At 34.8% G+C, this 19,248-nt stretch overlaps 3 protein-coding genes across 3 annotated transcripts; 1 reads left to right on the top strand and 2 right to left on the bottom strand.

Moving 5' to 3' along the window:
* Positions 1–4,533: 4,533 nt before the first annotated feature.
* LOC112097761 (importin subunit alpha-1a-like) lies at positions 4,534–6,067 on the bottom strand. The gene is made up of 3 exons (XM_024183255.1): positions 4,736–6,067; positions 4,649–4,693; positions 4,534–4,549 (listed from the first exon to the last, which is right to left on the bottom strand). Exons 1-3 carry the CDS (start codon positions 5,991–5,993, stop codon positions 4,545–4,547), a joined length of 1,308 nt encoding a protein of 435 aa, XP_024039023.1. The 5' UTR covers positions 5,994–6,067; the 3' UTR covers positions 4,534–4,544.
* Positions 6,068–8,274: 2,207 nt separating this feature from the next.
* On the bottom strand, positions 8,275–12,279 carry LOC18041182 (disease resistance protein At4g27190). Its single transcript, XM_024183767.1, has 4 exons — positions 12,029–12,279; positions 9,577–11,584; positions 8,371–8,460; positions 8,275–8,289 (listed from the first exon to the last, which is right to left on the bottom strand). Exons 1-4 carry the CDS (start codon positions 12,277–12,279, stop codon positions 8,275–8,277), a joined length of 2,364 nt encoding a protein of 787 aa, XP_024039535.1.
* A 2,842-nt stretch (positions 12,280–15,121) lies between these two features.
* On the top strand, positions 15,122–15,577 carry LOC112098144. The gene has a single exon (XM_024183768.1). The coding sequence runs from the start codon at positions 15,122–15,124 to the stop codon at positions 15,575–15,577; it is 456 nt and encodes a 151-aa protein (XP_024039536.1).
* The last annotated feature ends 3,671 nt before the right edge of the window (positions 15,578–19,248 follow it).

Raw genomic sequence — 19,248 nt, forward strand, 5'->3', positions numbered from 1 at the left:
GCATGATTATTGATTCACACACGCGCATTTAATTAATTAACTAAAATACCGTACTTGAAAAGTCATTGCGGGTGCCTACAAATTGATATTTGGACTGTTCCACCATTCAACCTGAAATCATCAAGTGAAAGAAACAAAGACGGCACTAGATTAATCAAATTGTGCCACCTCCTTACATAAGAATAACCAAATTGTTCATATTAGAGGACTCTTGTTCCAAAATGTGCTTCAGATCACATAACTTATTTGCTTTTCTTATGATAACCTCCATCCCATTTTCAACATTTTCTTTCGACAGCCATTCATCATATCCTTCTAATTGGAGAACTTTCATGGTAGGAAATCTCTTGAGGAAATCATCAAGTGATGAAATAGTAGTCCACTCATCAACAAACTCCACATCAGGACATTTTAAGTTTGCATAGCAAGTCTTTTGAAAATGGACATTTATTTGATCAATCAGAACCAAAAAAAAAAAAAAAAAAATTGCAAAATGGATTAGTTGATGTTCTTTCCAACAATTTCACAAAATTAGTATTGCAATTTTTAGAGGGAATTTAACAAAAAAAGAAAAGAAAAGAATTAGAAGCTACGGCTAGCAAAAACAATATATTTATCCAATAAATTTTTACCTTTTAGAAAATAATAACAACACACCTAACATGCAGAAACTATATATTAGACGAATAATGGACGTAAATAAAGAAAGGATTTTGTTAATTGTAATGAATGACTGATATTAGACGATACTAATGGTTTTTGCCATACGTTTTAAGAATGACACCCCACATATTCAACAAGTCAACAAAGGGTCAAAAGTTGAAAGTGAGCGTTTTCATTTTTTAAATGCACGCTATGCTGTAAAACCAAGGTTCCTTGGCTAATTTAATTTAGAATTGAATAAAAGAATGAATAAATGAAGATAAAGATGAGAAGGTGATAGCTTTAATTATGATTATTTGTTAGCTTGGTGATGACAGGCCAAGTATAATGGTTAAAATACGGAACAGAATATTTGTGACGTCAGTTGGTACAAAAAATTCTCAGTATTTGAGTAGTTAAAAGCGAAATTAAATATTAAAATAGAGAAAGGAGAATAATGGTTTGCTAAAGGTTCAAGGAGTATCATTCCTTTCCGCTCGTTGAAGAAAGTCCAGGAAAAATGAAGCTTATTCAAGCATGCACAATTAAATGTTAATTAAAGTTAAAGCCATCATATTCGTAAATATGCTTGGATTAAAGCTGTTGTGCTATGATAAAGTTTCCGAAATATGAATCTTAAAATGTTCCATTTCTTCACTCTGAGGAAAAGTAAACGTGGAAGACGAAGCAATGATATAACAGTACTTAATTTCTTGCGAGCATTTCACCAAACACTTGGTACGCATAAATGGTCAATCATACTTGCCAAAATAATTGATGGACATTCACTTCTACAGAAGCAAATGAATGTTGTAAAAATCATAATTAGCCAAAGAAAGTTCCTGTACTTTTTTATTTTTCTTTTAAGATTCAAGACAATTCGAAGGCATTCGAACCTTTTGTGGCACGAATTGCTAATTTTCTGCACAATTAATCAAATTAACGACAAAGCACAAAATATGTTATTGCAGTTAATATTGCACAAAATATGTTATGCCAATAAGAAAACAGTAATGATATAATTACTACAATTAATATTGCAGTTAGTAGTTACACCATTACTAGTTACTACTGGATAACAAAAAAAAATACTACAAAAGAAAAGAAAATTGCACGATAAGACAAACTGTTTTTGGTCACTTATAGATTTTGTACCAATTATTATACTAATTATCAATATTCATAAGGAAACAATGTACAACGATGAAGAGACTATACACAGGTAAAAATGTTTTTATTTTTTATTTTTTAATAAAAGTAAAGCATTTAGTTAAGATTTATTGTGGTATTTGGAAGGATGTACACAGCAAAAGAGAATATGATAAAGTGCAAAAACTCACACCCTTCGTGATAATATAATGAGTTGAACTATTTTTTAAATTTAGTTAAAAAAATTAGCTTAATTGTAAATAAAGTGAAAATATTAAAATTTAAAATTTAATTTTGACCACTCATTTAATTAGAAGAGATTAAGAGAGAAAAGAAAACTAAGAGAAGATCTTTGTGCCATGAATAAACACAAGATGTATCAAACGGATACTTTGGGTGAAGTCAGGGAAGCTGCAAAACTGCTTTTTCCCGCCCCTTTGTAACGAACTTAATTGACCTTTGACTTGGTCAGAATGCGTGATGCACGTAATGCAAACATGTGAGGACCCAAATGAGGAATTTCAAAAGCAAACGCAGCGTTTTTTTTTTTTTTTTTTTTCTGGTCTTGAATATTGATTCATCAACAACAAATATCATGCCGACTTGGGGGGGAAAAAGAAAAAAAACACTATAAACTATATATTTTCCATTCATTATATCATAAGAATACAATGATTAACAATATCAAATTCAAGTGACAATCAATAAAAACTGAAGCCAATACATACACAAAACTAAAACAATGAAATTGTTACAGTTTAAAAAAATAAAAAATTATACAAATTAAACAAACTGAAAAAAAAAAGAAGAAATTGTACATTTCAATCAATATCTCTTAATTAATAGTTAGTAAATTAACGAATATGCACCTTTTGTTTTAAGACTTCTTTTATCAACGCAGTTCAACGTTACTTTGTCCAATTTGGGTTTTTGTTCAATTCTCCTCCACAGAAATCTTCACACTGGGCCTGGGGCAACCATCCATCACTAATCTTTCCAAAGATGGGAATTTGAAGGCATAATTGCCATAGCAGAAGCTTGTCAGAATTTTTAAGTCTAAAACACACGTACATTCATTCAGATTAAAATAGGAGTTATACATCTGAAAGCTAAAAAGCACAGAAACAGAACAACTAATAACACAGAAACAGAACCTCAGATACAAGAAGTAGAACACTGAACAATTGACTAGTTAGGAAGCAAACTGACATTGAGAGATTAAACACAAGTGAAGTGACTGCAACAATCTAGGGTAGAAAAAAGTTAAAAAAAGAAAAGAAAAGAAAAGTAAATTACAAGAGTCAGTACAGAACAGAACAAAACAGAGACAACAGCAGGACAATTAGATAGGGAGCAGAGCAATTCTAAATAACAAGCTGGAGATCAAAGGGTGCCAAGTGCTGTTGACATTAAAAGATTGAAAGTTCAAAAGAGTTTATGGCAAAACCTGCGAAACAAACAGCGCAATAGTGAGCACAATAAACAGGAGCGAATTGTAATTGAGGTCAAAGTATGTAAACAAGGGAAGGACTGTTGATTATAATGAACGAATGATATTAGACGATAATGGTTTTTGCCAAAAGTTCATTCCACAAATTCAAGAAGTCAAGAAAGGAACGAAAGTTGAAAGTGACCCATTTTATTCTTCGATGTGTTTTGATATAATTGCATATCTCTAGGTGCTGGAGCTGCTGAAAGCTTCTGATCGCAGAAGCTGAAAATATATATTTCAATTTTTGAATCAATCGTGTTATACTTTGAAAACGAGAAAACATAGCTGGAAGTTGATTATCCCAAATCTTTTCAACATTACTTTTGTACAGCTCCCTGTTGGGCAAGAGAAGCAGAAAATAAAGTGGATAAATTGCTTCTCATGAAAGTGCTCTACACAATGTTGCTTTGGGAGTACCAAGTACCTGCTCTCTTTGGCATTTCACATTCAGTATTTGTAAATGTGCAAAGACAATCTATTGAGTCTGAGAATTTATTTTTTTCTAACCAAATGTATTAATATTAATCAACGTCGTTAGAACTCATAACCTCTTATATCAACTTTAGAACCATAAACTTAGATATCTAAGTCTATAACCCGATTGATCTACTTCAAGCCCGAAGTTTTTTTTTTTTTTTTTTAAACTTAGATATCTATCATGCATGCTCCAATAAATTCCTATCAACAAATCTTTTTATTTCGAGTCTGTATCATAAGGATTGTATTTAATCAAATGCAAAATAATATAACATCTAATAATTTTTTTAATTTTTAGTTCATACTTATAACAATAATGTTTGCATTTAATAGGTGAAAGAAATATATTAGTTTTTAAGTGTTAATTTTTAACTCTTATATTCTAAATCATGATTTATATAAAAAAAAAATCGCTGGAAAAAAATTAATCTTTTTTCAAAATATATATATGTAATGGGTATCATTCATGAACGTTGAATTTCCAGAGGAATGAAGCTAATAATGTTCGAATGCTACTCCAATGAATTTCACTACTAAAATATTAAATTATTCTCATGAAAAAATTGCATGATTAGAATTATAACAACCAAAACACTCAAGGCACGCACGCACAAGCATGATTACTGATTCACACATGCATCTTTAATTAATTAACTAAAATATGGTACTTGAAAAGTCTTTGGGAGTGCCCACAGATTGAAATTTGGTAACACAATTAATGCTAAGAAATGAATCTGGCTACCGCATATCCTGCAACGACAAGGATAAAGGACTGGTCCACCATTCAACCTGAAATCATCAAGCGAAAGAAACAAGATCATGAGCGTTGTTTTAAAATCTGAAAGCCGACTAGAAGTAATAACAATAATAACAATTAATAGACCTTACCATTGGTTATCACATTACTGCCCAGTGCATCTTCCTCCTCATTCCCTGCATACAGTAAACCAAGCTGAGGACCAACCACACGGCCACACCAGTATGTGTTGAGAATCTTCACTGACTTCTCATGGATCTCGTAGTTATCATGACTTGCTAGATTTTCTATCTTTTCTAATCCCTCAGCCTCTTCAACCAATTGGGCATATTGATTAACATCTCCAATGGCTGTGTCCATATTCTTTTCAGCTTCCCCGACCTTCAAAATGTTCTCTAATCCCCTTAAGCAAACAGTGACGATCTTTGGATCAGCGCAAAGAAGGAGATCACACAATGGTTTTATACACCCCTCTCTCACGAGGTACTTGATTTGCTCATGAGTGTCAACCTTGGTGGCATTTGAAATTGCCCGTGCGGCCCACTCCTTAATATCAAATTCAGCATTTTGAAGCAGATTGACAAGGGGACCAATAAAGCCAGCATCAATTACCGCCTGAATCTGTTCCTTGTTTCCAGCTGTGATATTTGAAATAATCCCGCATGCAAACTTCGTAATGCTCTTTTCATGATCATGGATCAACAGGCCCAAAAGGTACGGCAGTGCACCACAGTTAATTATACACTGAGTCTGGAAATCATCTCCCATCACAATATTTCCAACAGCCCGCAGGGCAGGAGAGAGCACTGAGGATGATGAACGACCAAGGAGCTCAACAAGACGTGGACAGACACCTGCCTCGATCACAGCTTGAACATTGTCATTCGTACCATCAGAAAGATAGGAGAGTGCCCAGCAGGCGTCAGTCAAGACCTCTTCATCGTTTGAACGAATAAGCTGTGCAAGCGCCGGAAGAGCTGGCCTTATTTGTTCAAATATTGGTCGTGGCTTGTCCCCGCAAAAATTAGACAACGTCCATGTGGCTATTCTTAGCATTGAAAGCTTAGCATGTTCATTTAACTGTGCCAGCAATGGAATCAAAGCTTCTTCACTAAGCACAAGATCACGGCATCTAGTTGAGTCACCAGCAACATTTCCCAATGCCCAAACAGCCTGCTCGCGGACATCATCACTTGGAGAAGCAAGCAGCTTCACAAATATTGGAACGGCACCCTGGTCAATCACTACCTTAGTGTTCTCTGAAGTTCCAGAAGCAATGTTTGTAAGAGCCCAAGCAGCCTCATACTGAAGTTGCGGATAGTCTTCCCTCATAAGAAACTCAACAAAGCGCGGGACAACGCCAGATTGTATAACTTCCTCAGTTGGTTGACTCCTCTCATTTGAAAGCAGTTTTCGGAACTGAGTAGTTGCTTCCAGCTGCAAGTTGTTGTCATCTGACCAAACGCCAGCAACCATCGCGGGCAAAATTTCCAACCTAGTTTGGAGATTGAGATTGGGGGCAGGAGCGAAAGAAAGAAATTGCCGGGATGGAGGAGCTCCACGTCGCTTCTTGAGGAAGCTTTTCTTTTTAAGATTTACCTGTTCTATGGTTGTATTTAAGCTCTCCTTCCAAGCCCAACATGCTTCGTCCCACATATTCAGCTGCACTTTGTGTAACATGGGTGTGCTTAATTCTCCTCTAGAGAAAATTTTCATATTGGTGCAATCATCCACCAGTAATCTTTCCAAAGATGGGAAATTCAAGGCACGATTGCCAGAGTAGAAGCTTCTCAGACTTTTTAAATTTAAAAGCTTCAACTCGTTCAATTCGCTGAAAGCAATATCCTCATCTTTCGCTGCATCATGATCATCGTCATCATCTGCCAATACTATTTCTGTTATCATAACACATGATTCTATCTTCATTTCTCTGAGTCGCACCAGGGTCTTTGCAATTGAGAATGTTAATACGTTTTTCAATCCGTCGCAATACGATATCTTCAAAGTTTTAAGATTCTGAAAGGATGTCGAGGATGGCACTAGATTGATCAAACGGTGACACATCGTTACATGTAGAATAACCAAATTGTTCATAATAGAGGAGGACTCTTGTCTCAAGATGTACTTCAGATCATAACACTTGAACGCTTTTCTTATGATTACCTCCATCCCATTTTCAACCTTTTCTTTTGGCAAACAATCATTATATCCTTCTATTTGGAGAACTTTCAGGGTGTGAAATCTCTGGAGGAAATCATCAAGTGATAAAATAGCAGTCAACTCATCAACAAACGCAACATCAAGGCATTTAAGTTTGCATAGCAAGTCTTCTGAAAATATAAATTTATTTGTTATTATATACTTTGCATCTACTATCAACTGTTCCAAATTGGGAAACACCTGCGTGATCAATCAGAACAAACAAAGAAAATGCAAAATGGATAAGTTGATATCCTTTCTAACAATTTCACAAAATTAGAAAAGAATTAGAAGTTACCACTAGCTAATACAATATGTCCATCTAATAAATTTTAACCTTTTAGAAAATAATAATAATACACCTAACATGCAGAAAGTATATACAAGAATTGAAAAATTAATTTTAAATTTCACGTACCTATCTAATACAATATGTTTATCCAATAAATATTAACCTTTTAGAAAATAATAATAATAATACACCTAACATGCAGAAAGTATATATAAGAGTTGAAAAATTAATTTTAAATTTCATGTGCGTACCTTTTTTGTCAAGTCATTAGTAGTTCTTTTAAATCTCACCATGAACTCAGGACACCGAGATATCCATAATTCTTTCAAGGATGGAAATTCAAGCATATGTACATCTCCTGTGCTGAAGCTTGTGAGTTTTTCAAGATCATACATCTTCAGATATTGTAACTGAGGAAACATTACAATATTATTCTTCCTTTCTTCTTCTTGGTTGTCCATGACTATTAACTCTTCCAAGACATGACATTTTTCTATCTCAATGTATTGGAGTCGAACAAAGATGTTATCGCTAACCGTAGAAGATGAAAATAGACATCTTAAATTCATACAGTTGTACAGGGTCAAGTGCGTTAAATTCTCAATACCACAAGTCATGGCTGCAACTTGGTTTTGCCAAATTCTCTCAATATTTATTGAACGCAACTCCAACTTCTCCAACTTTGGTAACGCAACCTGGTCGATCAAAAAATTAACTTCTTGCTTGATGGACAAATCAATAAAATTAATCTCTTTGTCATGTTATAGTTCGCTTCAGTCTTTCGTACAAACAAGCATCAATCGAGTTTTCCAAATTATTCCTCACTAATTTGATAGGTACTCTAAAGATGTATATTCAAGAAAATGTGAAGTCATAAATGTTAACCAATTTATCAGTCAAAATATATTTTCATTATTAGGAATTATAAGATCAACAATACTATATTGACAAAAAATGGAGTTGCAAAATTTTCACAAAAACAAAAAAAAGATTGTCAATATGCGGGTAGTTATCAATCAACTTGCTTTTTGTCCAGACATTTTAGTATTTTCATGCTTTTGTCAAAATTTAAAAACCCACTTTTTTGGGTCAAAATATCATTTTCCTTACAACATATTTGGTATTCCCTAATACATATGTTTATTATTATTATTATTATTATTATTATTATCAATTCATTTAGTTTGTCAAGAGTACCATTATTTTCTCTGAGAATGTATTTGTTACACCTACAACACTTGATATTAAAAATCATATAATTATTAATTACTCTTGCCATATCTGCAAAAACACAAGAATATCCAAGGATGAAAAAGCAAAAATCAGAGAATTAAAAAGGCCATTGGGTTATTAGTAACCAACCTTCTCAATGAAAAGTGTATTAGAAATATTAACATTGTCCTCCAAAATGATTTCATTTGACTGCATAGCATTTGTTGATTCCTGCAGTCCCTGTCAACATTGAAAGCATCTTGATTTTAGAATATAAATTTAATTGTGAGCACAATCTTTAATGCAAAGTGACACAAAACCTTTAAAAATTAGTACAACTTAATTTAGTATTAGATCGAAATTCGATATTTTGAATTCCATCATTGAGATTTCGTTAGAAAACATAATAATAATAACAGAGTTAATATAAAAAATTAAATTTGTTACCTATTTAGATTAGATAAACAATGAATATTCTCTTAATATGATTATTCTAAGAGTACGCAAAATATAAGACAATTAATTAATTATATATATATATATATATATATATATATATATATATATATATATATATATATATATATATATATATTTGTGGTTTTATCCTGAAGCTAAAAGATTTAAATATTAATTTAGTTGCAAACATTAAAGACTTAGCAAAATTGGTTACTTTGGAAATGAGCATGAACATAACATTTGATGATTTTTAAAAATTAACTTTGATGCACAAGAAACTTCTATTTTTATTGTAACTTATAATCTGATAAAACGATGTCATAATTTTTATAAATATGATGCTACATAGTAGTTTTCTGGTCTAGAATCTTAAAGTGAGGGAAAAGAAAACTTTAAAATCACGGGATTTTAAAGGCTTGCAACTTGAAATGCTTAAACCGCAAGGTTTATGCATTTTCTCGGACATTCCCGCACTTTAAAATTCCGGATTGAAACCTTTCTATGATGCTGCATACATGTCTTATGATATTTGGATACCATTTAAGGTCTGAAAAATGGTTTAAATTCAAGGGTTAGATCAATTAAGCTAGGAAAGAATGACCAAAGCTTTAATTTAAAATAAAATTACCGATCTAAATTTGAGAACTCTACACATAGAATAAAGTACAATTACGATTTTATTTGAGCTTCTTTATTAAAGGTTTATTTTATGTCATCCAAGTCTGATGTCAACAAGATTTTGTTGTTGGGGAGTAGTAAAAAGTTATTAAGCTATTATAAGTAAATTTTATGATTACAGTAAAAAAGTACTTGATGTTATTATTATATTATTTTTAATATTAGATCCCAAGTGAAAAATTCCTTCATACCAATTATTTCAATTAGGAATGATCATACCTTTGACTCTGCCGGCGGATTGAGGGCGTCGCTGCAACCACGGATCCTGAGAAACTTGAGTTCGGAAGAACCCACTTTGGCTAATTCATTAGCAAAATAATTGACATCTTGCTCTTGCAATTCACGTAATTCAAGGTCTTCAATTCCCTGCAGTTGCACGATCAGCCAATCCTTCAAGCAAATCTTGTTCTTCAGCCTGAGTCTGAATTCTCTACGCCAAATGTTGGTGCTCTCCCAATACCAATCTCCAATTCGTATTCTGTACTTTTCCAGCTTCTCCAAGAACAAGCCTCTGGGCAGAGTGTTGACATCATGGATGTCTAATTCTAAAGAGGTCAAATTAGGCAAATGCTTCAACTCCTCAACGCTAGCATTCTTAACCCCTTCCACCTCCACCTCCCATTTTTGAAAGCTTCTACAACTTATGTATAGTTCTTCTAAATGGGATAAATTTGATAAAACATTTGGTGGGATAACTTCTAGTTTCCTACATTCTCTCAAATCAAGCAAGGTTAGCCAAGTCAATTGACCTACTTCTGTTGGCAGCTGCTTAATGTCAGAGCCTCTTAAACAAAGGATTTCTAGTTCCTTCAAGCCTCCTATGACACTTATATCTACCAATTTGCAATAACACAAACTCAGTGCTCGAAGGTTTAACAGAAAACCAAGTGTTGAAGGCAGTGACAGTAGATTCATGTAAGTCAAGTTTATAACTCTGACCTGTATCATCCTCTTGAAAAAATTGTTTGGAATGGTTAATGATGAAGATTCCTTATCCGCACGTATAAAAAGAAGTTTGAGTTGAGGACATTCCACCACTTCAGGAAGCACATTAGTCTTGATATCTTGTAAGACGATCGAAGTGTAACGCTTTACTGCACTTTCGTCTGACCACACCCTGAAACCATCAACCTGCTCATTTGTCGCTGTCAACGCAATTTGCTCTGTAGATGCAATTGATATGGCAACATCGCGAACAACATCATGCATGGAAAAGAACTCTTCACTCTTGCTTATACGGTCTAGCAACATACAAGAAGCTTTGAGTTTGTGCACCAACGTCCGCACTCGAGCTCGTGCTACTTCCATCTTATTGACACCTTGAAATAAACCCAATCCCATACCACACATTAACAAGGCATCAATGGATGATATGGCTGTATATCCTATTAGCAAAAATATGTTCTTGAGCTCCTCCCCTGCTAATTTGTTGTAACTCAACTCTATAGCTTTATACGCAGTTGGCTGTATGTCTTTGAAGTTCGTTGCGTATGGCCTTCTTAGTTGTTCCAACGCATCCTTCCATTCAAATAATCTCTTGTTCCTTAATGCCCTCGCTATCGTCACAACGGAAACAGGCAAACCTGCACATTCCTTTGCCACATCCCTTGCCACCGATTGGAATTCACTACCCTCAATATAATCACCTGCCATCTTCTTGAATAGATTCCAAGCTTCTTCTTCGTTTAAAACACCAATTGAGAAATTTGGTCGAGAATCCATCTTCCCAGACAATACATCTAAACTTCTGGCCGTCAACAATACTTTACAACCTTTATGGCCATCTCCATGAGGAATTCCGACAACCCGCAAGTCAAGATTTTCCCAAATGTTGTCTAAAATTACCAGGATCTTCTTCTCTGCTTTTATACGTTTAAATAAGCTGTTTGCCCTTCCTGATTCACTTTCCTCATGAAACTTCAGGCCTAATTTATCTGCTATTTCTCCTTGAATCTTTCGTATGTCTTGATTCTGGGACACCTCAACAAAAACCACCTGATCAAAGAGTTTGTCACTCTTGACTTTCCTAGCAATTTCTTCCGCCAGCATCGTCTTTCCGATGCCACCCATCCCATAAATCCCAAGCATGTCGACATCAGGATCTTCTAGTTCACTGAGTATATTCCTCAAAGCCACTGAGTTAGCTCGCAATCCAGTTATCCATTCAAGGACTAAACATATTGAAATTGACTTACACTTCATCAGAGACAAAGTGATTGCTGGAGAACTGCAAATTCAGTACATTCCTAGTGCAGAACAGATAGCTGATATCATGACCAAGCCTCTCTCATTTATTCACTTTAACTATCTTAGAGACAAACTCAATGTGCAGATGTGCCCCTTGAGTTTGAGGGGGGCTGTAAAGGAAGCTCATTGTGCTGAGCTTATGAAGAATAGAAAGGTGAAGAAGCCGATAGTTTCAGCAAGTGAAGTTAGTCAATCATGCCAGCTCAGCAGTGCCAAGTCATCAGAGTTAGTTATGAAATAGCAAGTCAGCACAGGATGTTAAAGTCTGTTATTAATAATTCTTGTGTGCATAACTAACTCGTGTGTATATAAGCTGTGATTGATTAAGTTGTAAAATGACTTTTGTGAATTGTCCAGATTCAATGAAATAAAATTTTCTCTGCAACTTTTCCTTTAAAAACAAATAGCTCAAGTTTTCTTTTACGCTTCAATGACATTGTTGGCCCTTCCAAGCCAATTCCCAACGTTCTCTTCAATCTCTTCTCCTTTTCTTTTAGCCTCATCAACCTGGTGCTCTGTACGCACCCTCTCAGACTTCAGATTGTCAACTTCAGTCTTGAGATTCTGTAAGTTACTTGTGTACTTACTCTTGCGCAAATAGCAAATTCGGCGATACGCGGGAGGAGCCACGCACTTTACAACTTCTACAACAATAGTAAGAATGATTTCAGCCATCTTCAGTCCTTTTCCTCTCTCTTTCTTTTTCTGAATTTTTGAAAAATAATTGACCCAGTTATGAAGCAAACTAAGTGATTAAACACAAGTGACTACAACAAGATGGGGCAGAGTAAGAAGACAATAGAAAGAGTAGATACAGAATAAAACAGAGACTAGACAAAGAACAGAGCAAAACCAGATAACAAGACTGAAGATTACAACAAACAGAGGCCAAATATTGTTGAGATCAGAAGATTGAAAATTCGAAAGAGTTGATGGCAAAAGCTGAATACAAAAACAACAATGAACACAATAAACAGAAGCAAAGTGTGTTTCTGATCAAAGGATGAAAATACTAAGGAAGGGTTTGTTTTGTTGACTGGGAATGAATGCAAAGAAAGACTACTTTTAAAAAATGATCTCAATAATGTAGGAGTGATTCAACTCTGGATAATAAAGTTTTGTCGTATTCTTGTTAACTTTTTGTTGTGGAAGAGAACGGAGAATAAGGATGAGATTAAAAACTAATAAGTGACCCGTCTATGTCGTTTGGAATTAATTAATCATCTTAGTTTTATGGCCGGCTAACCGTTGTCCGTAGGATTAGGGAACAGAAATCCAAACGGTGGAGATCGCTTGCTGAAACCATGACCCTTTGTTACTTTAATGAAATTTTCTAAGTGATGATAAATAAACCAGGTAGATATGGACATATGGTAGATATTTTGAAGTAAAAAAAGTGAAAAACGGAGCCTTTACCGTTGGTTTGCTTTCTTATTCATCTTTTTCCTGGGCTTATTACTCTTATTATTTAAGTTGCCAACTCATCCACCTTCTCTACCATCATGAGTTTATAAGATCAATAGATATAAATTTGTGTTAAGATTTTAATTCAAAACTTCAAATTAAAATAGTGTGGGTTGTGATACGGGCTTAAAAGTGCCTCTCATAGTTGGGGTCCACTCAAGACCCTCTCGTGGTTCAGACCAAAAAAAATAGCCTCACCTTGAAGTTATTGTAAAATAACAACTTGAGATCATGCACAAACGTTATATCCTAACACTTGATTGCCAAAAGAATTACAATATCTTACATTTAACTATGTAAGATAAATTAATACTCAAAGCCCACACCGTATTTTTTATAACAGGCTGAATGGTAGGTCATGTCTTTTTGACAAGTTTTGGTTGTCTTGTCTCTCTGACAAGTTAGTTTTGTCTCTTATTTGGTTTTGCTATTCATTTCTCAATCATTGTCTCAGCTTTCTACATTTCACTATGGCCGGTTCAAGTAGTCGTGGAGTAGGTGACTTGCATACTGACTGTGCACGTTTGCATCTTGAAGAAGAGGAGGAATGTGGTCTTGAGGTGTTTGGAGAGGAGGAAGATAGTGAGGTGATTAAAATTGACTCTCGCTACTGGCTTGTGGGATGATTCCTCACGATAAGGTGATCGAATTTGCTGCTATGAAGAATACTATAGCGACCTTCTGGAGGCCGAGTAAGGGTGTTTGTATCAAGGACTTATCTCCAAATTTGTTCTTGTTTCAATTCTTTCACGAAATTAATATTAGGAGGTTCTCGATTCTGGACCATGGACATTTGATCAGCACATTCTCCTTGTTCATAGACTAGGAGCTGATGAGCAACCCCAAAATGTTCCTCTGTTCCATACTACCTTTTGGATCCAAGTATATAATTTTCCAATTGGTTTCCAATCTGAACGGATCTTGCATAGTATTGGCCATTATATTGATATTTTCTAGAGTTGGATTAGAATAATCTCAAAGGTGTTTGGCGGAATTATATGCGGCTGCGAGTGTCTATTGATGCAAGGAAGCCTCTTAAGTAACGAATGCGGTTGAAACGAGCAGGAGGGGAATGGTTTTAAGTGGACTTCAAGTATGAACGCCTCAATGTGTTCTGCTTCATCTGTGGTCTCTTAGGCCATACTAAGCGTAATTGTCCTTCTTTGTATGATAGCGAAGATGGTAATGTTGCTAGACCCTATGGTATATGGATGAAAGCACCGACTAGGTGAAGTGTGATGAATTCCGACGAACATTGGCTGCGAACAGCACCATCAACAATGGAGGAAGGCAATTTTGGTAACTGCTCAAAATCTAGGGTCGATATGGTACTGGATGGGCATAAGGCCACAAAATCTGCAAAGGATGGGAGCAAATCTCGTGGGAAGGAGCCAGTGGATGGGATTATGCCTATTAATTCGGAACTTTCCAAGTCTTCTACATGTTATAGTCAATTGGGCCTTAATGGCCAAGATTATGGGGAATTTGCTGGTGGCACGACTATATTAAAGAAAAATTAAATTAATTATGATTCTCACTTAATTATCTCTGATGTTAAGCGAAGGTGGGCGTATAATGGGTCGCAACCAATAGTGGGCCTTGAAGAGGTGGATAATATTACTATGATGGAGAGTTTAGAAGTTCCAAAAAACGGACCAGCGGTGGGACCTGTGAACCAGGCCCATCGAGACCAATGAGTTGCTTAAGCTAGAACTGTCGTGGATTAGGCCACCCACGAACAATTCAGGTTCTTATAGACTTGGTCAAGCATAAAAATCTTGCATTTATTTTTTTTATGGAAACCTTATGTCATATAGATAAGTTAGAGAAGCTTAAAGTTAAATTAGGCTATGTTGGTTTGTTCGTGGTGGAAAAGGATGGCTGAAGTGGTGGGCTAGCACTATTTTGGAAGCCCAATTACAAAGTTCAATTACTCAAATTTGGGAATAATTTTATTGACGTGGCTATTGGAAATGCAAAGAGGGAAAAATGACGCATTACGGGCTTCTATAGCTTTCTACAGTTAGTCCATCATCGTGAGTCATGGAACTTAATGCGCTCTCTTGCTTTGTCTTCCTCCTTGCCAAGGATTTGCCTTGGCGATTTCAATGATCTCCTTCACCCAAGTGAGAAGTGTGGGAAGCATGTGCACCCAAATTGGAAATTGCATGGATTTCAAGAAGTTTTTTTGGATTCGGGTCTCTTCGATTTGGGCATAATTGACTATCAATTTACGTGGGAACGCTCAAGGGGTACTGAGAATTGGGTTGAGGAGCGGCTGGATCGTGCCCTAGCTTCTAATTCCTGGATTCATTTTTTTCCGCGAGCGAAGGTTATCAGTTTGGAAGCCTCATGTTCCGATCATCTCCCAATCTTTCTTGATCCTGCTCCAGTGGTGAGAACTCCAAGGGTTAAAAAGTTTCATTTTGAGAATATTTGGCTCCGTGAATCTGATTGTGTAGAGGTTGTGAAGGACAGCTGGGCTTCGTCTATTAGTGTCTCTATATAGAATAAACTTGCTTCTTGTGCTTTTGATCTGCTACAATGGGGCAGCCACCTCATGAGTGACTTTCGAGCTTGTATTTTGGAGGGTAAGAAGAAAATGGCTTCGTTACAAGGTATGCATGATCCTGCCAGTGTGGATGGTTTTATTAAAGCTAGGAAACGTCATAATGAGTTACTGCAGAGCCATGAGATTTTTTGGAAGCAGAGGGCAAAATCCATTTGGCTTAAAGAAGGTGACATAAATTCAAGGTATTTTCACATTATGGCTTCAACACGGAAAAAGAAAAATGTGATCGGAAAGTTTCAAAATACTCAGGGGCAGTGGTGTACTACTCCAGAAGAAAATAACGAGGTAATTAGGGGGTATTTCACTAATATTTTCTCCTCTGAAGGTGGCTTTTGTATTGAAGTCCTTCGATGTGTAGAGTCAAGGATTAAGGCTGAGTAGAACCACTCTGGAGACCTTTAGTCCAGCAGATGTCCATGATGCTATTTTCAGCATGCATCCAGATAAATCACCAAGGCTAGATGGTATGAACCCCACTTTTTTTTTCAAAAATTTTAGTCAATAGTTGGTGATGATGTCTCTACTGCGTGTCTGGGTTTTATTCGGCGGTGTGATTTCCCTGTTGGTTTGAATGAGACCTCTGTTGTCTTGATTCCTAAAAACCCCAATCTTGAGTATATAACTGACTTCAGACCGATTGCACTATGTAATGTCCTTTATAAGATTGTTGCAAAAATGCTAGCTAGTCAGCTTAAGTTGGTTTTGGGATTTGTTATTTTGGACTCTTAGAGTGCTTTTATTTCGGGTAGAGCAATTACTGATAATATTATGATTTCGGTTGAGGTTATGCATTATCTAAATAGGAAAAGGTAGGGTAAGGAAGGGGCAGCAACTTTTAAAATTGATATAGCTAAAGCATATGATAGAATCGAGTGGAATTTTTTATCATCTATGCTCAAAATGGGGTTTGACTATGGTTTTGTTAATTTGATTATGTTATGTGTGACTACTGTAACCTACAAGATTTCTCGCGATGGGATGGAAGGAGACCTTATTGTGCCTAGCCGCGGTCTTCGGCAAGGCGATCCATTATCACCATACCTCTTCATATATGTGCTGAAGGTTTAAGCTCACTTATTAGCCATTATGAGAGAGCAGGGCTGTTACATGGGATCAAGATTGCTAGGGGTGCTCCATGCCTTACACACCTTTTTTTTGTTGATGATTGTTTTTGTTTTTCAAAGCTAGTGTCTAGGAGGCTCATTTGATGAAGACTGCCTTATCTATGTATCAACCTACCTCGGGTCAGAAGGTTAATTATAATAAATCATCTATTTCATTCAGTGCAAATGTTAAAAATGATGTTGCTCACCCGATTCGTAGTCTCCTTAGGGTTCAGGCCACTGTTAATCATGGCACTTATTTAGGTCTCCCTTCATCTATTGGTAGAAACAAGTATGTTGTATTTAGGTCTATTCGTGATAGAGTTTGGCAGCGATTACAAGGGTGGAATAAAAAAATGTTATCAAGAGCATGTAAAGAGATTTTACTTAAGACAATTGCACAAGCAATGCCCAACTATGCCATGAATATATATCTTCTTCCTATTGATCTTTGTAGAGAGTTAGAAAGGATGATGAATTCCTTTTGGTGAGGCAGTAAGGGGAATGGCAGTGGGGGTATTATTTGGATGAAATGGGATATGCTGTGTAAACCTAAGACTTATAGGAGTACTGGTTTTAAAAGATTGCATTTCTTTAATGTTGCAATGCTTGGCAAGCAAGGATGGTGTCTCCTAACCAATTTGAATACTCATGTCGCTAGGCTGTTCAAGGCAAGGTATTATCCTAACACATCTTTTGTTGAGGCTCTGCTGGGCAGTAATCCTACTTATGTTTACTAAAGGTGACCCCTCTACATTTTTAAGCGTCGCCGGAAAGCCAATGTTGGTCATGTCTTTTGGAATTAATTAATCATCTTAGCTTTATGGCCAGTTAATCATTGTCCGTCGGATTAAGAAACAGAGATCCAAACGGTGGAGATCACTTGCTGAATCAAATTCCAAAGCAAGACCCCAACTTTAATTATGATTATTTGTGACTCTATTGATGATTACATGTGATGATAAATAAATCAGGTAAGTATGGTGCCAACTTAGCTATTTATCTTCTCCACTATCATAGTGAATTTACTTCTTGCATTGAGGAGTCAAAATTCAAAATAAAAATAATTTATGATGTTTACTTACTAAAATAAAGGTGGGAATGAGAATGGAACATACGGGATTCACATATTTTTAAGAAAAAGAATTGGGAATCAAGTTATCATTCTTTGAACTCTCTATTTTACTCTACTCAAATTTCATAATTTCACTCTTATCTTCTATTAAAATATTAAGATATTATATTATTGTTATTATTATTATTCTTATTTCTGTAATTATTGTTAATAATAATAATAATAATAATAACAACGACGACAACAAAATTAATTTTTGTCAAGATTTTAATACTAACCTCAAGTTATTGTAAAATAACAATATGGTGCAACAAATACTATGTAGCATATCCTAAAGCTTTATTACTAAAAGAATTACAAAATCTTATATTTTATTATGTTTTGATCATGACGGTTAGTTGTCCCGGCCTTGACTTCGTGCTAGTGTAAAAGAGGGGAAAATGTCTTTGTACATAAACTAAACTCAATAATATATGTTCATTAAAATATGAAAGGGCAAAATTGTCATTCTAAAAAAGGAGGACTATTGGAACACCAAAATATTTATTAAATGGGTAGAGCTATTTGAATCCACCAAATTTCTCTCTCCACCCATTTTAAAAGAATAAATTAATTTATTAAAAATTTAAAATTTAGAAATCTCAAAATTAGCCTCACTAATCTTTTTCTCTATACCATATAATTATGCATTCTCCCTTTACTCTTATATTCTACAAACTAAACAATCAAATTCACTTTTTTTGTAATTTTTTTTCTTTTTGTCTTTCCTAGTATACCATGATCTTTATTTCATGCTTTCTATGTATAAGATTTTTTTTTTTCATTAGCTTTTATGTTTCGTAATAATTAATTTCCATATTTATTAAATTTTGTAGCTGATAAAAATTTGTTGATTTTTATTTTTAAATAGTGGATTATGTTCCTCTTAGTTAGTGATATCAATTATTTGTAGCTTAAAGAACATATCTGAATGAATTAATGAGAGTTTGTGAAATTGAAAAGAGACAGAGAAGAAAGGATTAATTATTTTTAAAAAAATTATTTAAATAATAAAATTCTTAACTAAAAAGAGAATGCACAGAGTGAATTGGTAGGTTCAAATAGTTTCACCCTTATTAAATTCATCTACTCAATAAATACATTATTAAATTTAAAATCTAATATTTTACTTAATAGACCCATGTTAATACCCAAAATACACTTAGTAAGCCAATTATCATAATTTCCCTTATCATTTTTCTTTCACGGGCTCACGGCCTTTTCTAATCTTTTATCAGTCATGATTTAATACTAAAACCCTGGCTTCAACCTTTATAATTTTTGTTCAACAGTTTTTTGTCGTTTAAATTATAAATGTATTATTACAAATCATTCCAAACGCATGAAGTGGTAAAGAAAGAACAACTAATAGTAAACAATAAAATTACATT

Source organism: Citrus clementina, unplaced genomic scaffold, assembly GCF_000493195.1.
Source record: "Citrus clementina cultivar Clemenules unplaced genomic scaffold, Citrus_clementina_v1.0 scaffold_5, whole genome shotgun sequence".
Taxonomy (NCBI): Eukaryota; Viridiplantae; Streptophyta; class Magnoliopsida; order Sapindales; family Rutaceae; genus Citrus; species Citrus x clementina.

What these genes read in the sequence shown, in the direction of transcription:
- LOC18041182 (XM_024183767.1), bottom strand. Translation starts at nt 12,279, where the DNA reads ATGGCTGAAATCATTCTTACTATTGTTGTAGAAGTTGTAAAGTGCGTG. An exon ending in GCCAACAATGTCATTGAAGC is followed by an intron (nt 11,585 to 12,028) that starts GTAAAAGAAAAC and finishes CTGAATTTGCAG; the next exon opens with TTCTCCAGCAATCACTTTGT. An exon ending in ATCCGCCGGCAGAGTCAAAG is followed by an intron (nt 8,461 to 9,576) that starts GTATGATCATTC and finishes CAATGTTGACAG; the next exon opens with GGACTGCAGGAATCAACAAA.
- LOC112098144 (XM_024183768.1), top strand. Translation starts at nt 15,122, where the DNA reads ATGCGCTCTCTTGCTTTGTCTTCCTCCTTGCCAAGGATTTGCCTTGGC.
- LOC112097761 (XM_024183255.1), bottom strand. Translation starts at nt 5,993, where the DNA reads ATGGTTGCTGGCGTTTGGTCAGATGACAACAACTTGCAGCTGGAAGCA. An exon ending in GATTCTCAACACATACTGGT is followed by an intron (nt 4,694 to 4,735) that starts GTGGCCGTGTGG and finishes TACTGTATGCAG; the next exon opens with GGAATGAGGAGGAAGATGCA.